The 24,487-nt window shown below is 39.0% G+C and overlaps 1 protein-coding gene across 1 annotated transcript in view; it reads left to right on the top strand.

Annotated features, from left to right (window-relative positions):
* Positions 1-1,093: 1,093 nt before the first annotated feature.
* adad2 (adenosine deaminase domain containing 2) overlaps positions 1,094-24,487 on the top strand; it is a 103,588-nt gene continuing 80,194 nt past the window's right edge. The window contains 3 exon segments of the mRNA XM_051921376.1: positions 1,094-1,304; positions 5,356-5,696; positions 7,664-7,789. Coding sequence (XP_051777336.1) covers positions 5,357-5,696; positions 7,664-7,789 — 466 coding nt within the window. The 5' untranslated portion in view covers positions 1,094-1,304; position 5,356.

Raw genomic sequence — 24,487 nt, 5'->3', positions numbered from 1 at the left:
GGATGTAAAAAGAAAGGGAAACCACACTGGAGCAAAAGCACTGCTTTGATGCTGGGTGCTGGCAGTTTGCAAAACTGAGCGAAGAACTTGCGTATGCCAGGGTTGGAGTTACTGTGAAAATGTGCGTGGCTTTACGCCAAGTTTAGGTTTTATACATGGTGATTTGAGCATGGAAACGGGCTTATGCAACATTTTTGTGTGTACGCACCATTTATACATGAGGCCCCTGGTGCTTCGTGTTTTGCTATATGGTTGCGAGACATGTATGCTATCCGGTGACCTGAAATGAAGACTGGACTCCTTGGGTACTGTGTCTCTTTGGAGAGTCCTTCTCTGATTGGCAGCTAATTATGTGAGGTGTTATGTGAAATGAGTTAAGTATGCTTGTATTAGTTGGCACCCTGCCCGGGATTGGTTCCTGCCTTGTGCCCTGTGTTGGCTGGGATTGGCTCCAGCAGACCCCCGTGACCCTGTGTTCGGATTCAGCGGGTTGGAAAATGGATGGATGGATGGATGCTTGTATTCATTTACACATAATTGCTTTGGATGCAAATAAATGTGAACGTTAATATATACTTTACCACCACCAATAGTGCCATTCCTCATATTTTTATATGACTACACTTCTTATCACTGTCTACCAGAGCATTCTTTCTTTCTGGTGTATTCATTCATTAGCTATAAGAGTGTGCCAACTTTGCCAGTCCTTTTGACCTAGGCACCCATGCTGGGCCGGACAAAACTCAGTGGAAACTTAACAAAGGCATCTGTCTTTTTCCAATGCATTTTTAAACATTTTAAATCGCATTCATTAGATATGGAAATGTGCCCACTTTGCCAGATCTTTTGAGCCAGATATCCATGTTGGACCAGGAAAAGCTCAGCTGCAGCTTGACAAAGTTTGCACAATGTGTCAGAATGACCTGTCTGGAATTGAATATAGAGAAGCAAATAAGCATCCAGCAAAATAAGGAACAGCGACTAAGTAGCCATGTGAATATGGAGCTGCTAATAACTAGCCAGCAGAATAAGGAGCTACGAATAAGCAACCATCTTCAGCCACGCTCGGGTCCACTCGACACGTGACCCCGAGAGTGAGCGCAGTGCCGCCATTTCGAAGCGTTTGTACGGAAGGTCGTGAGAATCAATTAAGGTGGGAAAGGGTGTGGGCCTCTCGAAAAATAGAGGCAGGCATTACGAGAACTTTCGAAGATCGTACCCCGCGGAAGGCCTTTGTGATTAGGCAAACAAACACTTGGGCTGCGCGAAGTCAAACGGAAGGCAACGAACTTATCTTTTGACGGGTAAGTGTACGACAGCAAATACTTACAGATTCACAGGAGGCAGAGTGAAATGTCACATTATTGCAGTTCGTTTTTGTTTAAGTGAAAGATTGTAATTTTTCGACACAAGATTAGGGAAAACTGCTATACTAAACATGAATTTGTGGATGTTTGTATACTCACATAATGGTTATTTATACTTAAAATGAAGTAGAATTCCGCGAAAAGGAATTTTGTTTATAGTAGTCACTCAATCGATTTTTTCTTTTTAATTTAATACGGGACATTGTAAAATTTTCACCGCTGAAGTTCCTTAACAAAAGCACTTAAAATTATGCAACAGGCAGATTCATGTGAAGGAAATAATAGGTTGGGTGGGTTTATTTAATTAATCGATTAACTCTTCATTTAACGGTTTGAATACCGTAATTTGATTCTTTGTTTTGCAATATTTATTAATTCCAAAATTGCATTAATACTGTTAACATGCACTTTTATCAGCAAGCTACAAAGCTAACGCTGCACAATACTCCATCCTTTAAAATTCTCTATTACTGTCTTGCTCGGCTTAATCCAGAAACGACACATTTTATTTGAATAATATTCATAGTTTATATATATATATATATATATATATATATATATATATATATATATATATATATATATATATATCTCACCGGATACAGTTGATGGTTAATTATATGTGGAATCATTTATTGAGTTACAAAAGGTAATGCAAGCAGTTCATCGCTGTGCACACTTACTCGCACCGGATCAGTTTAAGCCGCTCTAGAGCCATCAGTCACTTTAACCCACGTCAGTGGAATGTTAAAAGGAAACTGAAACATTCAGCGAACTTGAACAGGCACATGGAAGCCTCCACACTGTCAGTGATCAAGCCCAAATTTGTGGTTGGTGTTGCACTCTAGGGGATAAAATCAATTAGATTTTCCAAATCTGCATAATCCAGTTAAAGGCCATTCAGAAATCTAACCGATGGATCAAAAGCAGGCTAATTTCTGGGGGTTTATGGGGTTGGGTTCAAAAATAGTCTAAAATACCCCATTAGTATTTTAAAAAAGAAGCCCCAACACACACAAGCCTTTTTTAATCCCGCGGACACCAATCAAAAAATAGACCAATTGGACAGGAAAATCACAAACAGGGCAACGCTTGTAGAGCCGGAGTAAGGTGCTAGGATTTCTCTGACTGGCAGCTAATTATGTGAGTTGTTATGCGAAATTAGTTAAGTATGCTTGTATTACTTTACACATTTTTAATGCCAACTTTGTGTTTTGTTTTTGTTTAAGCTACTCTTTTACCTTCCCCTCTGCCCAAAAAATGTATTCTTTAAATAATCAATTAATCATGTTTACTTTGTACCATTTTATCTGAAATGTTTTATACTGTGCATATTTTCTAGTTCATTCATAAGCCTATGCAACAGTCTGATTATAGACTTTTGAGGATTGACATTCTAATAAAACCACAGGAAACTTGTAATGATAATTAAAAAACAGAACAGGTTTTCACAAAGTAACCATTAAGAAAAAATAAACTGAAAATGCTCATAACAAGTCTATACATTTAAATACATATATACATTGGCAGCGATATTTAGCAGCAAAAGTCTTTTCTACGAAGATTATTTTTGTAAACACTTTTTCTTACAATAACATTGGTATTAGTAATAAATAATTTTACGTTTTATATAGTGCTTTTCTTACTACTTAAAACGCTTTACACACAGGGAGTACCTGGGACACACACCCAAGATCTCCGTACTGCGAGGCAGCAGTGATACCACTGTGCTTAATTCCAGTTTACTGTACAGTTCGCCAATCTGCTGTAACTCAAATGATAGACCTTTAAGTAAATATAAACACCAACAGTTACATTAATTGCATAAACTTGTTCACAGGTACAATGATGTAAAATTAATCCATTTAAAAATTCAATTGTTAATATTATTAAGCTGTAGCCATATAGATCTAAGCTATATACATAAATAATACAACTGCAACTTGCATTTATGCTATTTGTGGTATAACGAGACTGCGGCTTCAAAAAAAATATGGCCAATTTTTTCGTGTGTTTAGCGGTGTAGCAGTGAAAAGGTGTCCCTTAAACAGTTTCCCACTGCGCCACATTCTGAATATTGTTTAGGCTATTTAAACTGTTGTTGGGTATAAGAAAAATCTATATCATAACAAAAATAAAAAACTTTTTGGTATGAACCGGTATACCTCCCAGCACTAACCTGCAGCCACTACGTGAGGCGCCAGAGTTGGGAGGAGGAGGAGGAGGGCAAAGCTGCCTGGGAGGAGTGGAGGAAGAAGAGTGCGTTGTTTTTGGGGACTATGTAGGGCCTGTGGGACACAGGGAAGACGTGTTCCACAGCTGAAGACATCATAAATCTTTCATTTTCACATGCCTCTAGTGTCAGTCGGTGTTGGGTCGGCGCCAACCAAGCACTTACTCCACTATATATTAAATATATATATATAATAATACGCTACTGTGGCTGTGTCTGTCCAGGATTTTAAATCACCTGTAGCTCACAAACTGTTTGACCAATTAACCTGAAATTTGGTACACATATACTACGTGAACTCTACTGTCCAATTTCGGTGTGATGATTGACTTCCAAGGTTGTTATTCTTTCCATTCCCATCCCTACCACCTTCGCCGTCACTTCCCCTACCTTTTCATATCTTAAATCATTCTTGAGGCAGATTGAAGACTTAAGTGCCAGCTTAAGTGATTAATTAAAGAAAATATACCAAGTAATTGCAACACAAACACTGACTTAATCAGTTTTAACGTGAAAACATGCCGACGAAAGAAGAGAAGAAGCAGGCCACTAGGGTGGAGAAAAGAAGAGCTGCTCAGGAAGCAGCGAGCGTATCAACCTCTGAGCAAACTAATGTTAAACGTACAGAGAAAGAGGATGAAAACTATGAATGCTCAAGTCAAGTGTATTCACAAACGTTATCGTGCAGTTCGCCATTACTAGTGTGTGTGTGTGTGTGTATATATATATATATATATATATATATATTATACAGTTGACCCTTGATATACGACCGGCCTGACATGCGAACAACTTGATTTACGACCAAAATTTTTGTTTTGATTTACGACCAACATCTTGTGTTATGACCTGAATGTGGTCACGTGTATCCGCTTGCGCGATTGTAAACAAACAGCCGAGAGCGTTCGTAAGCGTCAGTCGGAGCCCAGATACATGTGCTTGTGGACGTAATTTTGGTCAGTGCAGTGATTTTATATAATTCGATAATTGCTAAGGAAGGAAGGAAGTGAAGGTAATGAAGGTAAAGCAAGCGATCACAATCGAAACAACGAAGGAAATTGTGCGGAAATATGAGAGTGGTGTTCGTGTGACCAATCTCGCTAATATGTACAGCATGTCAAAATCCACCATCTCGAAAATTTTACAAATAAAAAATTTGTATAAGGAGGCTCCTTCCAAAAAATAACCACCTTCCATTTCATTCTCCTCCTCCTCCCTTCCTGCAGCCCAAAGATGTCAAATTAAATGGTGAGTACAGTATGAAATTGTTGTTTCTGGTAGGCTAGGCATTTTTTATAACTTTTTGGTTAGTACATTAGAAAAATTATTGGTGTTTTGGTAAATTATGCACATTTTACAACCCTTTTTTATTATGAAAAGGTTAAGTAAGTGTTGCTGTGGGAGGTTCGGAACGCATTATGGGTATTTCCATTATTTCTTATGGGAAAAATAGTCTCGACTTACAACCAATTTGAGTTACAACCAGCCCTTGCGAATGAATTGAGTTCGTAAGTCAAGGGTCCACTGTATATATATATTATAATATAAAAAATATTATAAAACTGTGTTACCTAGCAAAAAAGCCAAGTGATGCAGGTAGAACTTGTGAACATTAATTCAGTCTGGGATTTGAACCTAGGAGTTTGAAATTTTTAGGGTGTTTGTATATTTGAATATTCAGAAAAATTAAATGGATTTATTAATAGGAAGGTATTTTTCTCTTCCCTGTTGACATTTTTCTTTCTTTTCCCTTAGGATGGAAGGTTGTAATATTTCTGAGAAGCAGATGCAACGGTTGGCATTATCTCTAACACTGTCTGCAGAAAGTTCCAAACCTCAGGTCTCAGAACCTATTTGTCACTTGACATTGGGAGAGATTGTAGTGAAATCAAAAATGACCTCCTCTGTCACCTTAAGACAGTTTACTGATCCCCAGGCAGAATCCTTTGAACAGGTTGTTGTGGAAAATACAACTAAATCAGAGTGTGCGATGGGCACCTTGAAAAAGGATACAACCTCGAGCACCTTTGAGGAACCTTGCAAGGGAAGAGAGGAAAGTGTAATGCTCAGCTCCAAGATCACCATGACCGGAGAGGGTATGGTTAGATATTTCACAGCATGACATATCATGTGAAATAACTGAATGAGTGAATGAATGTCTTTTTGAATAGAAACCTTGTTTAGTAGTTATGCAATGACTAAACTAAGTATTCCAATCTAGCAATTCTTTCCGTTCAGTTTTTCCGTTGGCTGATTTTATAGACTGTTTAGCATTTGTGTGCTTTGATAAATGAACACATCTTTACATATATAGCCCATTTTGGATTTGACACCATATCAAAATGCTTTAGAATGCATAAAAGTGAAATTGAGTTAACATGTGAGTCAGATATGTGTTTCTGCTGGGAAGAGTTTAGATAGGTAGATACATACTTTATTAATCCCCAAGGGGAAATTCACATACTCCAGCAGCAACATACTGATAAAAACAATCTATTCATTATAAAAAGAAATCCTGTCCCCTGTCCTGATAGTCTATGATACGTGATCTTCTCGGAAGATAATTTTAAAGACCTGCCATGGTGCGTCTCACGGGAACATAGAACGAGAGTCTAGCAAGACACACCCTACTTCCAAGCAACATCAAAAAAAAGAAATCGGTAGTGTAAAGGCAGTCATGCAGCACACATAGCTCCAGGGCTCTCCGTGCATATAAAGTGTGTAAGGTCAATATGGTAGAAATGAATAGGGTAGAAATGAAATGGAGTAGAAATGGAACGTCGACGATTAAATGAAGAAGAAAGAAAAGCACGGAGAAAAGAGACTCCCAATGCGTTGGACAGAAAAAAGAGCAAAAAAAGAATAATCGAGGTGCAAATTCAGAAAATAAGGAAAGCAATTATCAGCCCGGAACAAGTGGAATTGGGGAAAAAAGCACGTCCAATCCGGATCAGAATTAAATGACAGTGACTAAAAGACAAAGTAGAACTTCATAGAGACGTTTACAAACGTTGGCGCTAAACACATGCAGAGCAAGTTAGACGCTATGAAACCAGGGAAATTAGAAAGGCTCAAAAAAAAACGGCGCTATGCACGTGGAGAAAGTTAAAGGATATGAAAATAGGAAAATTAGAAAATATAAAGTAAAGATCGCAGTAGCGCAAACAAACAAACTGCCTCATTTAACTATGCACCAGTCTAACTTTGGTTTTGTACAATAATTACTACACTATTGCACCTTAACACTTAAGTAAAATTATGTGAATAAAGTAGAATTATTTATGTTCTACTATACTGTTATCTTTCAATCTATGACTTTTTGTTAATCTAACTGATATTCTTCTAACTTTGCACAGTTTTTGATAAGCGGATCAGGATGCATTTCACTGCGTGTTGTCCTGTATAACTATGCATGTAACAAATAAAGAATCTTGAGAATTTCAAAAACGTAGTTTACCGCACATGCATTTATTGGTTACTTTGTTAATGTATATATATTTATCTGTCTGCTTATTTAAAAACCTAAATTTACCCCAGGAATCAAAAACGTTCTGTCTAGCCCTTGTACAAAAACCTAGACAAAAGCTGTGGTATCACCTTGGTAAACCCATGTACTTTTGGAACCGTGAGAGGAAAATAGCACGACTTTACAGACAGGAGTCCAATTCAGAACTCTACTTACTTTTTTACTTTGTGTAAAAAAAAAAAAAAAAAATTAACTGCTGGTGATGTAGATCGTTTTGTCTGTTGTGAAATTCCAAACAGAGAAACCTATCCTGACCTCATTAAAAAGATTCAGCATATTTGGACTCGCAAGATTACAGATATTGTTTTTACAGAAGTTCTGAAATAAAAGTGAAACTAATGAAATAGCAACAATTCAAAGAAAAAAAAATCTTAAAAGTGTGTATCCTGAAAAACAAATACGGGGGTTGGCGAGCGAAGTGAGCAGGGGGCGAAGCCCCCTAGTATTAATTAAAGAGTGAGTAGGTAAAGCAGTACTTCTTAGGTTTAAGCTGTTAATGATTTAAGATACTTATCATCTTGTCTTCTTGCATTTCAGATTGCTCTGAGTCACACAAGAATCGGTGTGCAGCCAACACTAGTGAACATTTTGACCAGCTTATCAAGAATTATCCTGAATTTGAAGGCCATAAGGCTTGTCTGGCCATGTTCCTTTTGGAAACGGGTGAGAGCATTGGTAGAATTAATGTTACATTCCTGCATTAATTTTTTGGAAATTTAAAATTTAAGTAGGGTGAATAAATGACAATGGCAGCATTTGACTAACACATACTTGCAGATAAAGGAAGCTAAAAGAATGCAGGTAAATAAGCAAGACATATCCGTTTACTTAGCCTTATTGATTCAACTAGTAGTTCTGAAATTTAGTGGTGGGTAGTGTTGGGCGGTATTCCGGTTCATACCGAAAAGCATTTTTTATTTTTATGTTTTTTTCTTATACCGCAACACCAGTTTAAGTTGCCTTAACAACGTTCGGAATGTGGTGCAGCGGGAAACTGTTTAAGGGGGACCTTTTTCACTGCTACACCGCTAAACAGGCATGCGGCTGAGTACATGTGGTAGTGGAGGTATTGTGCGGTGAAAATGGACGGAGAAAATTCTGAAACTGAAGCTGTAGCAGACGATATAGTTGAACATGATTGCACAGAAGGACATTTGCTGGAAAAAAGGAGTCACCTCTGTTGTCTGGAGATAATTTGGATTTAAAAGGTTGGATGTGGACCATTATGTTCAAATGTGTGAATACTGTTTCTATACTACTGGATAATACTGCATGCCAAGTTGTACTTGTTTTATTTTTTTCAATACTATGTAATGTACCTGGGTACTGTGTAATAGTGTGACAACATGTTAACTTTATTCTCTACATTTCTACATTATTCTCACTGTCAAGATTAAAGTCGACATGTTGACTTTATTCTCGTACTTTAGTTTACGATGTTTTACTTTAATAAATTGCATCTTAAAATGAATATTTAATTTACTAGATTTTCTCAAACCCCGTCATAAGTTATGTAGCACATTAAATGCTTTGTGTTAAGTGTTCCCGGAGCCATGTTAATCGCTAAACTGACTTCCTCTTGCACTAAGAGGAGGTGCAGGCAGCATACAGAATACATTAATTTAATGATATTCCTGCTCCCTGAACATTTAGAATGCTAAGATAAATACTTGACATAATTTTCATGATGAAATGCATTAAAGCATGTATTAATCATGTGGGGGCATGGTGGTGTGGAGGTTGCACTGCTGCCTCGCAGCAATGGGGTCCCAGGTATTCCCTGCTTTGAATTTGCATGTTTTTCTGTTGGGTTTACTTGGTTTGCTTCAGTTTCCTTTCAGAGTCATGTAGGATGTTGGGTTTTGTTATGCTATAGAGTATTAACTGTGCTAGTGTATGTATTGCTCGTATTCACCCTGAGATGTGCTGGTGCCCTGTTCAGGATTTCCTCCTGCCTCGCACACAATGCTTGCTGGGATGGGCGCAACCCTGAATGGATGGCATAATTAAGCATGAGTAACGAAGATTTTTTTAAAGTTCTGATCACGAACCCAACATTTACACAATATTTAAGTGAAACCTGTGCGATACCTAATCATACATCCAGTTTTTTGGAGCCTCGTCACACCTGCCATAAAGTTCTCTACACTGAACGTATACCTGGGCACCTCTTACTGCGAGGGAGCAGCACTACCGCCATACTACCGTGCATGTTTAATACCTGCTTTAATGCATTTCATCCTGAAAATGATACCAAGTATTTATCTTAGCATTGTACATTTTCAGAGAGCAGGAATATAATGAAGTGAATGTATTCTGTGCGGCGATCGCTGCCGGCGCCGCCTCTTAGTGTAGAGGAAGTCAGTTTAAGAAGCACATAGCGATTAACAACTGGGTCAGGGAACACTTAACATAAAGCATTTAATGTGCTACATTAACTTACGACGGGGTTTGAGAAAATCTAGTAAATATTGATTTTTAGGATGAAGTTTAGTTTACGACATTCTACTTTAATTACAAAATAAACGCCGAGAGTAAAGTCAACACGTCGACTTTATTCTCGACATTTAGGTTTTTTTCTTCTTCACTGTGGGCCTAATACAATTCCGTAGGGCTATACAGTAATCCCTCACTTATCGCGGGAGATAGGTTCCAAGGCCGACCGCGATAACTGAATTTCTGCGAAGTAGGGACACTATATTTATTTAATCGGTAGATAAGTTTACACTTACTGTATAGCGAAGTACACGTAGCAGCTTGTAGGCGGTCATGACGTCGTCGACCTTGTTGCAAAGATTCCTAAAGCAGATTCCATCCAGACTACTGCCTTATCACGTCCACTTGCGACTCGTTTTGCACCCTGGTTAAAGGACACTGCGGCCGTAGATCTTAGATGCTTTTCCTCCTTTTTAAATAAAAAGAATCGATGTCCTGCAGCGGTGTAGCTGTTCCCTTCCTTCAACATATCCAAAACTTTTACCTTTTCTGCAATCATTTGCATCTTCTGTTGGTGCTTGGACACGGCCCCTGAAGTATTAGCACGTTAATGATGAATGAGTGAGATGAGACTTCCTGGTTAATGCAACACTCCGTCGCTGAGCCAATCAGCAGCACACAGGAACTTAACTGCGTGCTCTGATTGGGTAGCTTCTCAGCCATCCGCCAATAGCATCTCTTGTATGAAATCAACTGGGCAAACCAACTGAGGGAGCAAGTAAAAAGACCCATTGTCCGCAGAAACCCGCGAAGCAGCGAAAAATCCGCGTTATGTATTTAGATATGCTTACATATAAAATCCGCGAAGTCGTGAATCTGCGAAAAGTGAACCGCGAAGTAGCGAGGGATTACTGTACCACACATAGCATTATAAATGCAAGTTGCAGTTTTATTATTTATGTATATAGCTTAGCTTGAAGCTTGAAGGTCCATATTAATGCAATTTGCCTTAATGATGGTTCAGTTGGTAAAGATGTCATCACCAAGTTGTGCTTGTTTTTTTATTTTATTTTTATTTGGTGAATACTGTGTAATGCACCTGGGCTCGATGTCTTGAAATAATAGTATTATTTCTGGAAGTTGCACAATTATTTTTTATTATTTTAGTTTAAATACAGTATTATGTAGTTTAATGATGGTAAAGTTGTTTGAAAAGTCACTTTAACGTGTCAGTGGACAGAGATTGTTAACATTAACAAAGTGTAGTTGGTTTACAAAAAATATTTACTATTTATTCCTTTTCTAATGTTCAGTGCAGTACAACTTTTGACAAGCCCCTCTGGATATTTTACTAAGTCTAAATGCCTCTTTGGATGGTTGAAAATATGTTGTCAAATTTTTAGTTTAAGTTATTTGCAAATATTGTTCAATAAAACGGCTCTCTCTTTTGACTGGAACTGTCATGCAATGTGATTCCTTCTCTTCATTAGTGCCACCCTCTTGAATACTATCACTTTATGGGGCCATGCAACCTGTATCAATACTTGTGTGCACATTAAAATGTTTTTTTGTACAATTTACAATTCTCATGACAGTGGAATAGGTTATTCTTAGCCAGTGTACTTCAGTGGAAAATGTGGTTAATATCCACTCATGCATGGGGAAAAAAATACCGTTGAATACTGTGTAACTGGTGTAATTTTGAAAAATACAGTGATATAGAATTTTGGTCATACCGCCCAGCTCTAGTGGTGGGGTACCACTAGGGTTGCAGGTTTTTATTCTGACCCGTTCTACAAATCAGCGATTCACTCTTATAGAGTGTCTTATTCATTTAATTGTTTAATTAAATAAAGGCCTTTTTTATTCTTATTTTGCATTTTTCATTTGTTTTAATTTTGTAGGTGGTTGTGGAGATATTGTTGAGTTTCATCATATTGTTTTTCTATTTTTCTATTATTTGGTTCTCTGGGCAAAACAATTCTTTTGAATTCTCAGTTATGATTTTTTGGTTTCATTAGTGGTTAAATCTCTTACTCTGGTCTACTTTCATCTTCCCCCGTGCTGGGCTGTGTTTTCTGACAATGATCAATCTTGGTGAATAACTTAATTGAATAAGTAAACTGGAGGCTTAAAACTGCGGTTGCCTCCTACATGGGATATCGTCCTCAAGATTGTGACTTTTGTGTGCCAAAATTGCGAATGGCTGTCAGCTCCATGTTGCATAAGGTTGCAGGCGAGTCTCCAGTGCAGTGAGTTCTCGGAAGACAAATTTTTATTCTTCTTTTAACGATTTATAAACCCTCCAAAACCCAACATTCATTAGTATCAATAACTTCAGTAGAGCTATTGAAACAGCAGGTTAAGGAGAGGATGGTGAAGGCCATGTCAAAAAAACCCAATCCTAGAAAAAATTATGAAAAAGTTGGGACTAGTTAGTTATCAAATACAGTGGCAGACAGACACAGGGGTTAAATCAGACACTAGCAATGTGACCAATATAGAGCCGTACTGTGGCCCACAAAGTGGTTTGGGTATGGGAAATATGCACTGCAGTGGTTGTTACATCAGTGTTATCTTTGGTGGTGGTGTCTCCCCATATTGTTTATTTGTTTGACCTTCGTGACTTGCCCTAAAGTAGAGGTAAGATCTACACCTTTTAAGGCAAAAGATGTAATATGGTCTGGCCAATGAGAAGGGTTGGACGTTTAATAGTGACAGCAAGTCCCAAGCAAGGGGGACTTATAACATTAGAGGAACCCAGCAATTTCAAACGAGAGAAGCTTTGTGGCTGGAGGAAATGCAACATACTAAGACAAATCCTGTTCTGTATCATCAAGGGGTGGATGTCTGATTGCAGACTTTGGAAGAATTAATGGCAATACTGTAAACTGTTTTATCTGGAAAGCTTCCACTTATGGCATTTAACTGCACTTCAGCTGATTATACATTCAGCTTGCATATCGTAGCAGTTTGTTGAACTGCTGTCATTTGTGTTGTTCACCTTGTTTTGTGCTCATCTGTGTTTGTGAATTGTTTAGATGTATGTCAATCTTGTTTTTTGTGTCTTGGTATGAATTCTATACAATCGGCACATTTAACTACATTAAAAGTGTGGTGTCTTGGTATTGGTGGAGAGGGGAAAATGGGGTAATGGTTAGTAAGGCTCTATTAGTACAAAAGAGAGTAGCTAGTAACTGTAGACCTGATATGACTGATTTTGTGGCCAAGTGAGAGATTGGTACAGTCAAATGAGAAAGTGAACATCATGGGTAAAGAATCTATAAGTGAGATTTGCAGGTGTTTGCTGAAGTCCTTCATTATCTGGCATGCAGTGAACTAATTTTAAAGTAGTTATTTTTTTTGACTCCTCTGCACTGTCCACATCAGAAAATCAGACTATTGATTGATATCCTTGATGTCACGTATTTCAGTGGTTAAATATGTATTATATTATCACACCAGATATGCAAATATATAAACTAAAAAGTCAAAACATTTAAAAGCACATAAAATAAAGACCAAAGTATCTTAATCTATTAGTTGAAAATTTATAATTGGGCTGAAAATGTGACTTTGCTTCCTCTCAAAAAATAACAATGGTGTGCAACAATGGGAAAAGGAAACAAAACTTAGAAGATTTAAAACTTACGGATTAGGTAGCAAAAAATAATTTTTTTCTGAAGCTAATAGAAGACCCAGAGGACTTGCTAGGGCACAGGAATATGCAATTTCACATGCAAAGATGGCTCTATACAGTAGCGTGTATCCTTTGGTGTCTGGTGTTATCTCTCCTCAGCCACAGTTTGGGGCTTCAATATTGGTATTAGCAGGTATTTGCAAAGAGGATACCTGCTGTTTCCCAGTCATCAGCCACCAACAAACATGCAATCCCTTACCATCTGACATACTCCAGATTTGGACCAGATATAAGTATTGTGCACTCCTAGGCCAGCTGGCCGCCATGTGTGTAAAAAGACTTTGATGGTTGCATATCATCACCCCTGACATTTAGTGCCAACAACCCTTCTTGACAGGTGTAGGTGGGGTTCAAGAAGCTTTGAGTATGAATAGGGATGAGTGTTCCATGCACTGCACCAACAGTGCCAGGTATGCCTGCAATGATGTCAAAACTAGTTTTAGTGATGTGAAAGGCATTTCCTTCTCCTGGAAATTCTGTGCATGGCACAGTACAATACAATACAGTTTATTTTTGTATAGCCTAAAATCACACAGGAAGTGCCGCAATGGGCTTTAACAGGCCCTGCCTCTTGACAGCCCCCCAGCCTTGACTCTCTAAGAAGACAAGGAAAAACTCCCAAAAAAACCTTGTAGGGAAAAAATGGAAGAAACCTTGGGAAAGGCAGTTCAAAGAGAGACCCCTTTCCAGGTAGGTTGGGCATGCAGTGGGTGTCAAAAGAAGGGGGACAATACAATACACAGAACAGAACAATTCCTCAATATAGTAAGAAATAAAAAATATAAATTTTAGAAGTACAGAGCAGAATTTAACAGTAGATGATATATCCCATAATAAGATTTGGATTTGTGTAGAGTCCTGGAGACCTCATCCTTCAAGCTGCCTCCCCCATTTGGCCATTCCACGGCTGAAACAGTGCTGGGCCAGCCAATCCGATGAAAGGACCCCTCTTTCCCATGATTCCTGAGATCCTCCATCTGGGATAACTTTTCCTTAGGCAGGCAAAACAACTTGGCAGGTGGGCCATGGCACCAAGTGCCACATTTGAGTACCGAGAAGAAAAACAGAATAAGTGAGGGTTAGTATACAATTATAACTGTCATGTTACTTATGTTTAAGGGCTAATGACTAACAACAGAGATGCAGTCTGTACAGTTAATCAGCAGCTCTAATCAGGATATGCTAAACTGAAGTAGTGAGTCTTCAGCCGGGATTTAAAAGCTGAGACTGAAGGGGCATCTCTTATAGTAGCAGGCAGACCATTCCACAGTTTAGGGGCCCTGTAACTAAAAGCTCGACCTCCCACTGTTATTTTATTAATCCTTGGAATCATAAGCAGACCGGCATCTTGAGATCTTAATGTGCGCTCAGGTTTGTAAGTCATGATAAGTTCAGACAAGTAAGCCGGACCTCGACCATTTAATGCTTTATATGTTAAAGAAGGATTTTGAAATCTGCCCTAAACTTAACCGGGAGCCAGTGTAAGGATTTAAGAACTGGAGTTATGTGTTCGTATTTTCTTGTTCTTGTAATAATTCTTGCAGCCGCATTTTGGATTAACTGGAGGCTGTATAAAGACTTGGCTTCTTGAATGGTGCTGTCTCAAACAGCGTCTCCTAAGGTGAATCAAGGAATTCAAGTCTGTCCACAAAACAGCATTTAGACCACAGACTTGGCTTCTTGAATGGTGCTGTCTCGAACAGCGTCTCCAGTTAAACTGCACACTTCTCTAGATAGCTGCCATTGTAGTTGCTGACACGAAGGGGCCATTCACTTTCCCACTTTAAAGTATGTGACTGATATACCATGTTTGATTGGTTAAGTCCTTATGTACTGAAATTTCCTACAGGTATTAAAGCTGCAAAGAGACCCTTTTTAGTTAATTTATTTGTATTGTCGTTCTTCTTGTTGTGCTGTCCTAATGGAAGCATCAGTGTTTTTTGTAATCTACCAAGGGTGACCTCTGACTCTCTGAGGCACCCTGTCATTTGCTTTCTCCAGGTCCACAAAGTTTCAATGCAATTCCTTTTAGCCTTCTCTATACAAAACAATACAATCTATTTTTGTATAGCCCAAAGTCACACAAGGAGTGCTGCATTGTGCATTAACAGGCCCTGCCTTCTGACGGCCCCCCAGTCATGACTCTCTAACTAGAAAAGTAAAAACTCCAAAAAAAAAAAAAAAACAAAAAAAAACTGTGAATGGAAAAAACAATGGAAGAAACCTTGGGAAAGGCATTTCAAAGAGATACCTCTTTCCAGGTAGTTTTGGCATGCAGTGGGTGTTAAAAAGGGGGTTAATACAATACACAGAATAGAACACAAGTAATCCTCAATACAATAGTGCAATTGAAATATTACAAGTACAGAGCAGAATTCAAAAGTAGATATCAAATAATAGGATTCAGATTTGTTCAGAGTCCTGGAGACCTTGGCCATCAAGCTGCCTCCCCCTACTGGCCATTCCACAACTGAGTCAGCGCTGGGCCAACCAATCTAGTGAAAGGACCCCTCTAACCGATGATTCCTGCGATCCTCCATCAGAGATGACTTTTCCTTAGGCAGGTAAAACAGCTTTGTGGTAGGGCAGTGGCACCAAGTGCTATATTTGAACAATGAGAAGAGAAACAGAATAGGTGAGGGTTAGTAATAAATTATAACCATCATATTACTTATGTTTTAGTGCTAATGACTAACAACAGAGATGGGGGCATCTCTTATAGCAGCAGGCAGATCATTCCATAGTTTAGGGGCCCTGTAATTAAAAGCATGTCCTCCCACTGTTATTTTATCAATCCTTGGAATCCTAAGCTGACAGGCATCTTGAGATCTTAATGTGCATTCTGGTTTGTAAGTCAAGATACAGTAAATTCAGATAAATAAGCTGGAAATTGAAGGTTTAAGGCTTTATATGTTAAAGGGAGGATTTTGAAATCTGCCCTAAACTTGCCTGGGGAGCCAGTGTAAGGATTTAAGAATGGGTGTTATGTGCTTGTATTTTCTTGTTCTTGTAATAATTCTTGCAGCAGCATTTTGGATTAACTGGAAGCTGTATAAAGAACAGTTTGAACATCCAGTGAACAATGCATTGCAGTAGTCAATCCTACCTACTGGAAATAATGCATGAATTAATATCTCAGAATCCTGCTTATTTAGAAAAAACTTTAAATTTCCAACATTTTTAAGATGAACGAAACATAATTTAGACAATTTTGTAATATGTGCTTTAAATGACATGCTAGAGTCAAAGGTAACTCCTAGATTGTGGGCTGATTCAGTAGAATTAATAGTGATTCTAACGGAGTTAAATGATGATAAAATATTGCTGCGATCATTCCCTCCAATAATTAACATCTGTTTTACCGGTGTTTAAAGACAAGTAGTTCTCATCCATCCATTCTAAGTCACTAACACAACTAATTAAAGACAACATCGGAGAAACTTCATTTGGTCTAAAAGAAAGGTATAACTGGGTGTCATCTGTGTATGCGTGAAAATTAACATGTTTTCTAATGATAGATCCCACTGGAAGCATGTAAAGTGAAAACAGTAAAGGTCTGAGTACTGAGCCTTGCGGGACACCATATCTCAGTTCTGTGTATAACGATGGAGTACTGTCAGCGCATTTCTGTACGTACTGGAATTGATTTGATAAATAAGAACTAAACCAGGCAAGGCCAGTGTCTGTAAGCCCAACATCATTTTCATGCCTTTGCAGTAAAATGGAATGGTCAACAGTAGCAAATGCTGTACTTAAGTCTAACAACATAATTACAGTAGAGTTTCCTTCATCAGATGATATCAAATTGTCGTTTACAGCAGTGGTCGCCAACCTTTTTGACAGCAAGGACCACTTTATTAGATGCAAATTTTTCCACAGACCGGTTGGTGGGGGGTGGGGGGCAGTTTTATACACAATTTACATAACATTTCTGTTATTATTAAGTTATTAAGCAGTTCGCATACGTTTGCAACCCGAGATTTTTCTTCTTTTTTTTTGCATATAACAGACATATGCTTTGCATTTGCCATTCCAACAGATTGCACATCACAAACATTAACACTGCTATCATTTTTTCGTGTCTGCCGTTTCTAGAGGAGGGTGACAATGAGTTAAATTCCAATGGATGTTTTTCAAATGTTGACAAGCAATAAGCAAAAGGTATCACTGAAAACCACAGAAAACAAAAACAGCAAAAAAAAAAAAAAAAACGGTACGAGGAAAGTTCGAAGAAAGAAATTTTTTTTAACAATGTTTCTGTTTGGGGATCGTTGTGCAAACATGCACAACTGAGCTGTGACCACAGATCTAACTGCTCTGTGGATGATTCGTTCAAGCATTTCAAGGTCACTTCGTTGTAATGAAAGCATCTGCTGAATGTACTTCGTAGTAACGCGATTTCTATAGACTCGCGTCATATGGGGAAACTGTTGGGACCATAAAAATAACTTTGTTATAATACTCTCTCACCTCGGTCTCTCTCCTCTCTCTGTGCCGCTGCAAAGCCCCGCCCGCCAAGCGTTCTGAAAAGTCTGAGTGAGTCTCCGTTTCTGGCAGTTCTCTCGCGGCCTGGCTGTCAGACGGCTGCGGCCCGGTAGTGGGCCGCGGACCGGGGGTTGGGGACCCCTGGTTTACAGCATGTTAGTGCTGTTTCTGTACGATGACCAGGACAGAAGCCAGACTGGAATTTCGCAATTAAATTGTGATGCGTAAAGTATGACTGAAGCTGATTGACAACTACTTTTTCAAGTATTTTAGAGAGAGTAAATTTGAAATGGCTCTATAGTTAAGTTTGTGTGGGTCTAGGTCTGACTTTTAAAGTAATGGTTTGAAGACTGATACTTTTAGTGCCTCAGGTACTGTGCCATGCAATAATTAACTATTTATAACTAGGGGGCTCCGCCCCCTGCTCGCTTCGCTCGCCAACCCCTGGTGTTGGGAATGAGAAAGAGCGTGATGTATGAATGAGATATAGAATAGTGTGACGGTGTAGATGATGCAAATAGAAAGCAAACAATAAAGTGTGTGGCACAGTGTAAAGGTTTATTTGAAAATGTCTTTGTACACGCCGTTTAAGTGTAAAAGGTAATTCCAGCTCAGAACTTGTAAGGTCATTTAAGATGGTTATTGTTGTGATCAGAGTCAAGTTTGTCAGAGCTTAGAAAGAGTTGTGTCTCTCCAGGAAGTAATGGAATGACTTGGGTATTTATGTTTTCCACATTAATATTTTTTGGACATAATATAGTGCGTTGTGTTAAAAGGGGCATTTGGTCTAATGAGATTGCTGTTCCAAATGTCTCTGTAACTAAGTTGTCGCAGATAAAGGCTTGAGGAATTGTAATAATATGTGGCTGAAGTCCATCTGTATTGGTGAGTGTAGCATCTCTCAGTTGTAATAAGCAATTGTTATGATTTGGTTCTGGACATCGTATCTTTTTTACTAACTGTATCTTTTGAAAGTAAAGCCAATTGTCTGCGTATTTTAAGGTGCACTGAACAATAGCTGAGTGCATGGCATCTGGAAGAATAGCTAATCACTGTCTAAAATCTCCTCCTCATAAAAGTACCTTTCCTCCAAATCGAATATTATTATTCATAAACGTTTGTAGAAGTTTATGAATGGTGTTGAGTAAGTGACTTCATGCCATTGAACATTCATCAATAAACAACATTATTTCAAGACGGATGTCACGTGCAGTGCCACCGTTAATGTTCATAGTGGATACCGATTTGTAGGATCTAATGTAGTTGATAAAGATTTCACTTTCAGGTACATCGTCAGTTATAAGCTTCTGTAGATATTCAGTATATGAATGTAAAGGAGGCAGTCTAATTTGACCCTTTTGACAACAACGTGTAAATGTATAACTTGTATTGCCAGTTGTTTCTTCAGGGAAGTGAACTGAATGACAATGATTGCAAATGACATTCATTAATCCGAATGAATTTACCTGGTGTATGTTTTCCTTGTGCCGTTTGAGAGGCGCGTTGTTGCATGTGTAGTATTTGGGACGTGTTGTTTTGGAGCTGTAATCGATTTGCCTGTGCTGTGTGAGAAGCCCGTTGTAGCCTTCGCTGCCATTAACGTATGTCTGAGACGGGAGGTGTTTCGTTTTGAATCCGTGCCTGTTGCGATGCAGCACTTTGATTGATAGTTTGCGTAATGTGGATCTAGGATGTAGATTTGTGCATATTTGCGTTGTTGATTTGTTTCAGGGTGCACTGTTCCAATGCGATGCAGTATTTGTGCACATATGCGAAAGCAGTATGGGCCATTGCCTATTGGTGGCCTGATATTTACTCCGGTATATTGAAAAGCAAATGAACTATTGTAGGATCTAATGCAGTTCATAAAGTTTTTACTTTTAGGTACATCGTTAGTTAGAAGCTTTAGTTGAGCTTTGCGTTTTTGGAGTCGAGACATTTTTTCTTTTAGAAATATGGATAAGTAATAAGGAGTATTGCACTCACTGTTAATATGGAGCCTTTTCTGCGGTTGAACGGTTAATAGTGCCTAATTGTAATGAGATCCACCTATGCTGCATAGCCGTCTATTTTGTTGTTTCTTTCGTGTTCGTGTGTTTGTTCCTGTTATCATTTCCTTTTCGTTTTGTACCCGTGACCGTGTATTCATGACTGTTTCTTTCTCAGCATGCGAAATACGGATAAGTAATAAGGCGGATTGCAGTCACTGTTAATATGTTTCCTTTTCTGCAGTTGAACGGTTAATAGTGCTTTATTGTAAGGAAATCCACCAATGCTGACACCTATGCTGTCTAGTGTGAAGGTGTTGACGTTCACTTTAGAATATGTGGCTTTGGGTGTCACTTTTTATGGATGTGTGTGTGTGTGTGTGTGTGTGTTTGGGGGGTGTTGAGGATTGTTGTCGCGCGAGCGTCTTCTTTCTTTTTGTGTTCCTGTGTCTTGTTGAATCCCCCTCTTTGTGTGTGTCCCGTCCCTTGCTTGTAGGGTCTGTGGGGTGGTTTTGTGTTCTTTTTTTTGTGTTCCATGGGCTTGTTGAATCCCCCTCTTGGTGTGTGTCCCGTCCGGTGCCTGTAGGGGGGGGGGGTGCCTTGCTGTTGTGCGCGAGCCTCTATTTTTTTTTTTTTTTTTTGGGTCTAGTTTCGTGTGCAATGTGTTTCGTGCTTTGCTTGCGTTTGAATACTTTATGTGCCTTTTCCTTTTTTCGGTGCTCTTTGCGCCTCATTTCTCCATTTTTCCTGTGCTCACTCCTTTTGTCTGTGGTCTTGTCCGCCTCTCGCGACCCCTCATCCGCCTCTCTCGCCCTCTTTTGTCCGCCTTTCTCGGCTCCTCAGCCGACTCTCGCGGACTCTTTTTGTGCCTGCACAGTACGTCTTTTTGCAGCTACGGCCCATTGCCGGATGTGCCTGCGTCCATCATCCGGTTTAGCATTCTCGGTTAGTAATATGGATGTTAAGAATAAGCTCTGAAAGAACATCCATTACGCTTTTTACTAGTTTTGTTGGCACTGGATTTAGAGAACAAGTAGTAGGTTTCATTTTAGAAATTTTAAAGTTAAGACTTCCTGTTTTGTTACAAGATTAAAATTTCTAAAGTGTTGAAAGCAAGGTGAGACAGGGTCTGCCAAGCTAATGTGCGGTTTGCACTGTGATGTTGAGATTTGGGATCTTTATATTTTTAATTATCTCATTAAAGGAGTTCATAAAGTCTGTACTGCTAATGTCTGCAGATATTTTGCACTGTAGATCTGAATTCCCATTTGTTAAATTAGCCACCTGCGGTGGGCTAGCACCCTGCCCGGGGTTTGTTTCCTGCCTTGCGCCCTGTGTTGGCTGGGATTGGCTCCAGCAGACCCCCCTGTGACCCTGTAGTTAGGATATAGCAGGTTGGATAATGGATGGATAAATTAGCCACTGTTCTAAACAGTACCCGAGGATTATTATTATCTATTATAGTAGAATAGTAGTCTGAGCAAGCTTTAAAGGGAGCAAGAGTGAAAGGGAAGGTCTACAGGATGGTAGTGTGAGCAGCTATGTTTTATGGGTTGGAGATGGTGGCACTGACCAGAAAGCAGGAGACAGAGTTGGAGGTAGCAGAGTTAAAGATGCTAAGATTTGCACTGGGTGTGACAAGGATGGATAGGATTAGAAATGAGTACGTTTGAGGGTCAGCTCAAGTTGGACGGTTGGGAGGCAAAGTCAGAGAGGCGAGATTGCATTGGTTTGGACATGTGCAGAGGAGAGATGCTGAGTATATTGGGAGAAGGATGCTAAAGATAGAGCTGCCAGGGAAGAGGAAGGTCTAAGTGAAGGTTTATGTATGTGGTGAGAAAGGACATGCAGGTGATGGGTGTAACAGAACAATATACAGAGGACAGAAAGATATGGAAGAAGATGATCCACTGTGGCAACCCATAATGGGAGCAGCCAAAAGAAGAAGACTCTATCCATGCAATTTGAAAGACCTGCAGCTTTGTTGTTCTCCATCTGCGCTTGGGTTTTTGACACTAAGAGCTCGAGTGTTGTCATTAAACTAGGGAGAACATGTTTCTATGTGCTTTGATCACTTTTGTTTTAAGGGGAACCACTGCTTCCAGAGCATCTCCGTCATATTATAATGTAGTTTTAGCTGATCTAAATTTTTGTCCACGTTTACATTTGATGTTAACTGACCTAAATGGTTTTCCAAAATTACACTTACTCAAAGTATCTATAAATTTTAAAGCATATTTAAAATCTAGATGTTGTACTGTCTTTGTTTTAATCTGAGAGTGTATTGGTAAGGGCAGACCTTAAACAAACGTAATTACTCATTTAATGGAGTAATATTAAAATTTCTAATTTCAACTTTAAGTTATAATCTAATGTGTGGTCATGATTATGAGTTGGACCTTTGACAAAAATCCTATTGAATATAACAAATAAGTAAAACATTTGCTATAAGTGTCGGTTTCCACATCAGTGTGTACATTAAAATATCCCATCAACACTATGTGATCAGAATTTACAGCCAAATCAGATAAAACTTTGCCAAATTCAGTCATGAACGATGAATATGGCCCTGGTGGTCTGTAGACTAGCACTGCAGTTGTGTTGGAATCTGTTTAAATATTTAAAATGAATGCCTCAAAGGATGTGAAGTCACCTGAATTGTTTGAAGCAATTTGCATTTTGTTACAATGAATTATTCCAAGGCCGCCTCCTCGACCAGAATCTCTAGATTTATGAAGGAATGTGTATCCATCTGGTGATGGCTCTGATATGGGAACAGTGTCATATTCACTAAGCCAGGTTTCAGTGAAAAGACACAGATCAGATGTTGTACTTTAATATAATGTCATTTACCAAAACTTATTTCCAATAGAGTGAATGTTCAATAAGCAGCATTTAAAACTGCATACTTCTTTCTGAACTGGTGATGTATTTTTTGTTTCAATTTGAACTAAGTTTCTATTACAGTTACCCTTCGTGGAGGTTCTGGTTTTATCTCTTGGTCTAATTATACACCTTATGTTTTGGTTATCAAGTAATTTAAGGTGTACATCATGACTAAATTTATTGGATGCCCCACAACAGGTATTATGGGTAACAGCTTCAGGAAACTGATAGGTGGGATAAACAGCCTGTGATTTAAGATCACACTGCTGTGGCCTGGATGGTGCTCTAATCAGTCAGCCAGGCAGTTTTGCTGCCATATTTTGGGATGATACAAAAGATCCCATCCAGTTAGGATGAAGACCATCTTTCTTGAAAAATCCAGGCCTTTCCCAAAAATTATCCCAAATGTTAACAAAGGCTATACTTTTATTTGCCCACCAGGTTTCTAGCCAGCAGTGAAGGAAATGCAATCTGCTATAGAACATATCCCCTGTATATAATCTTGGTAAGGGGCCAGATACAATTAAATTCTGACATTTTCTTTTAGCATTGGTGCATAGAGTGATGACGATCCCCTTTAATACCTCAGATTGCTGTACACAAATACCAATAGTGCTGATATGCAGTAATATGATTGATAATTCATTGCTGGCGATACGATCCAATTGGGCCTCTATGTCAAAAATCTTTTCCCATGGGAGGCATTTAACATTAACTTCTGGTTTAACATAGTTTGTTGTTCTCAGGATCCACAGGTGCGCTGCAGAGTGCTGAAAATTTGTTCTTGGTCTGAATTGGTGACCTGGGTGCCAACAGACTAAATTTGGGTTCTTAGATCCCCATCTTAATGTTACCCACTCACCCTTTGGCTGAATTGGTGCTACTAATTTTGGCTGCGCCCTGACTATAGTGGGACCTGGAGAGACTGAAGCTGAATCGGAAATAGCCGAATTGTCTATAAACAAACTGAATCAATCCAATTTTCGTTTTGCCTAACTACTATCGGGTTTCTAACACGGCCCTCCAATTCGCATACTTTCCCGACCAACTCTAAATTAACTAAACACTTTTGGCAGGTGAAGCAGTCTGCATTATCGGCTGGAAAACCTATATACTGTACATGCTGCAGGACACACAACATACAGTATAAATGTGCCCGCGATAGGCATTCAACAGATGGAACTTATATTTAGCGCTGAGTTCATCTACTCTGTTTCTGCAGTAGCTGCGGTGCTTTCCATGTTCAGCTGAATCACTAGGTGACCGTCTTCTTTAAGTTTCAACCACCCGCTGGTCGATCGACTTCACTGCCAGTTACTACTTCTCGTTGGATGTTGGCTTTACTCCAGTTGAACTTATTCTGGTGTTTGTGAAAAGCTACATGGGTGTGGGAGATGCCACTGCTCTGTGCTTCTTCTCGCTGATGCTCAGAAGAGGTGGGGCCTGAAAAAGAGAGAGAGTCAGTCTGTATACTTCTCCATCAACACCCTCAGATCAAACATCACATCTTTGGTGCTCTTTCCTGCCATGAAACCATACTGCTGCTCACTAATCATCGCCTCCCTTCTTAACCTAACTTCCACTACTCTTTCCCATAACTTCATGCTGTGGCTAATCAGTTTTATACCCTTGTAGTTACTGCAGCTCTGCACATCCCACTTATTCTTAAAAATTGGTTCTAGTACACTTCTTCTCCACTCCTCAGATATCCTCTCACTTTCCAAGATTCAATTAAACAAACTAGTTAAAAACTCCATTGCCATCTCTCCTAACCACCTCCATGCTTCCACAGGTATGTCACCTGGACCAATGGTCTTCCCATTCTTCATTCTCTTCATAGCTGTCTTTACTTCCTCCTTGCTAATC

The sequence above is a fragment of the Erpetoichthys calabaricus genome, chromosome 18 (assembly GCF_900747795.2).
Source record: "Erpetoichthys calabaricus chromosome 18, fErpCal1.3, whole genome shotgun sequence".
NCBI classification, from domain to species: domain Eukaryota; kingdom Metazoa; phylum Chordata; class Cladistia; order Polypteriformes; family Polypteridae; genus Erpetoichthys; species Erpetoichthys calabaricus.
Note: the sequence above shows the minus strand (reverse complement) of the source record. Positions and strands in the feature narration are given on the sequence as shown.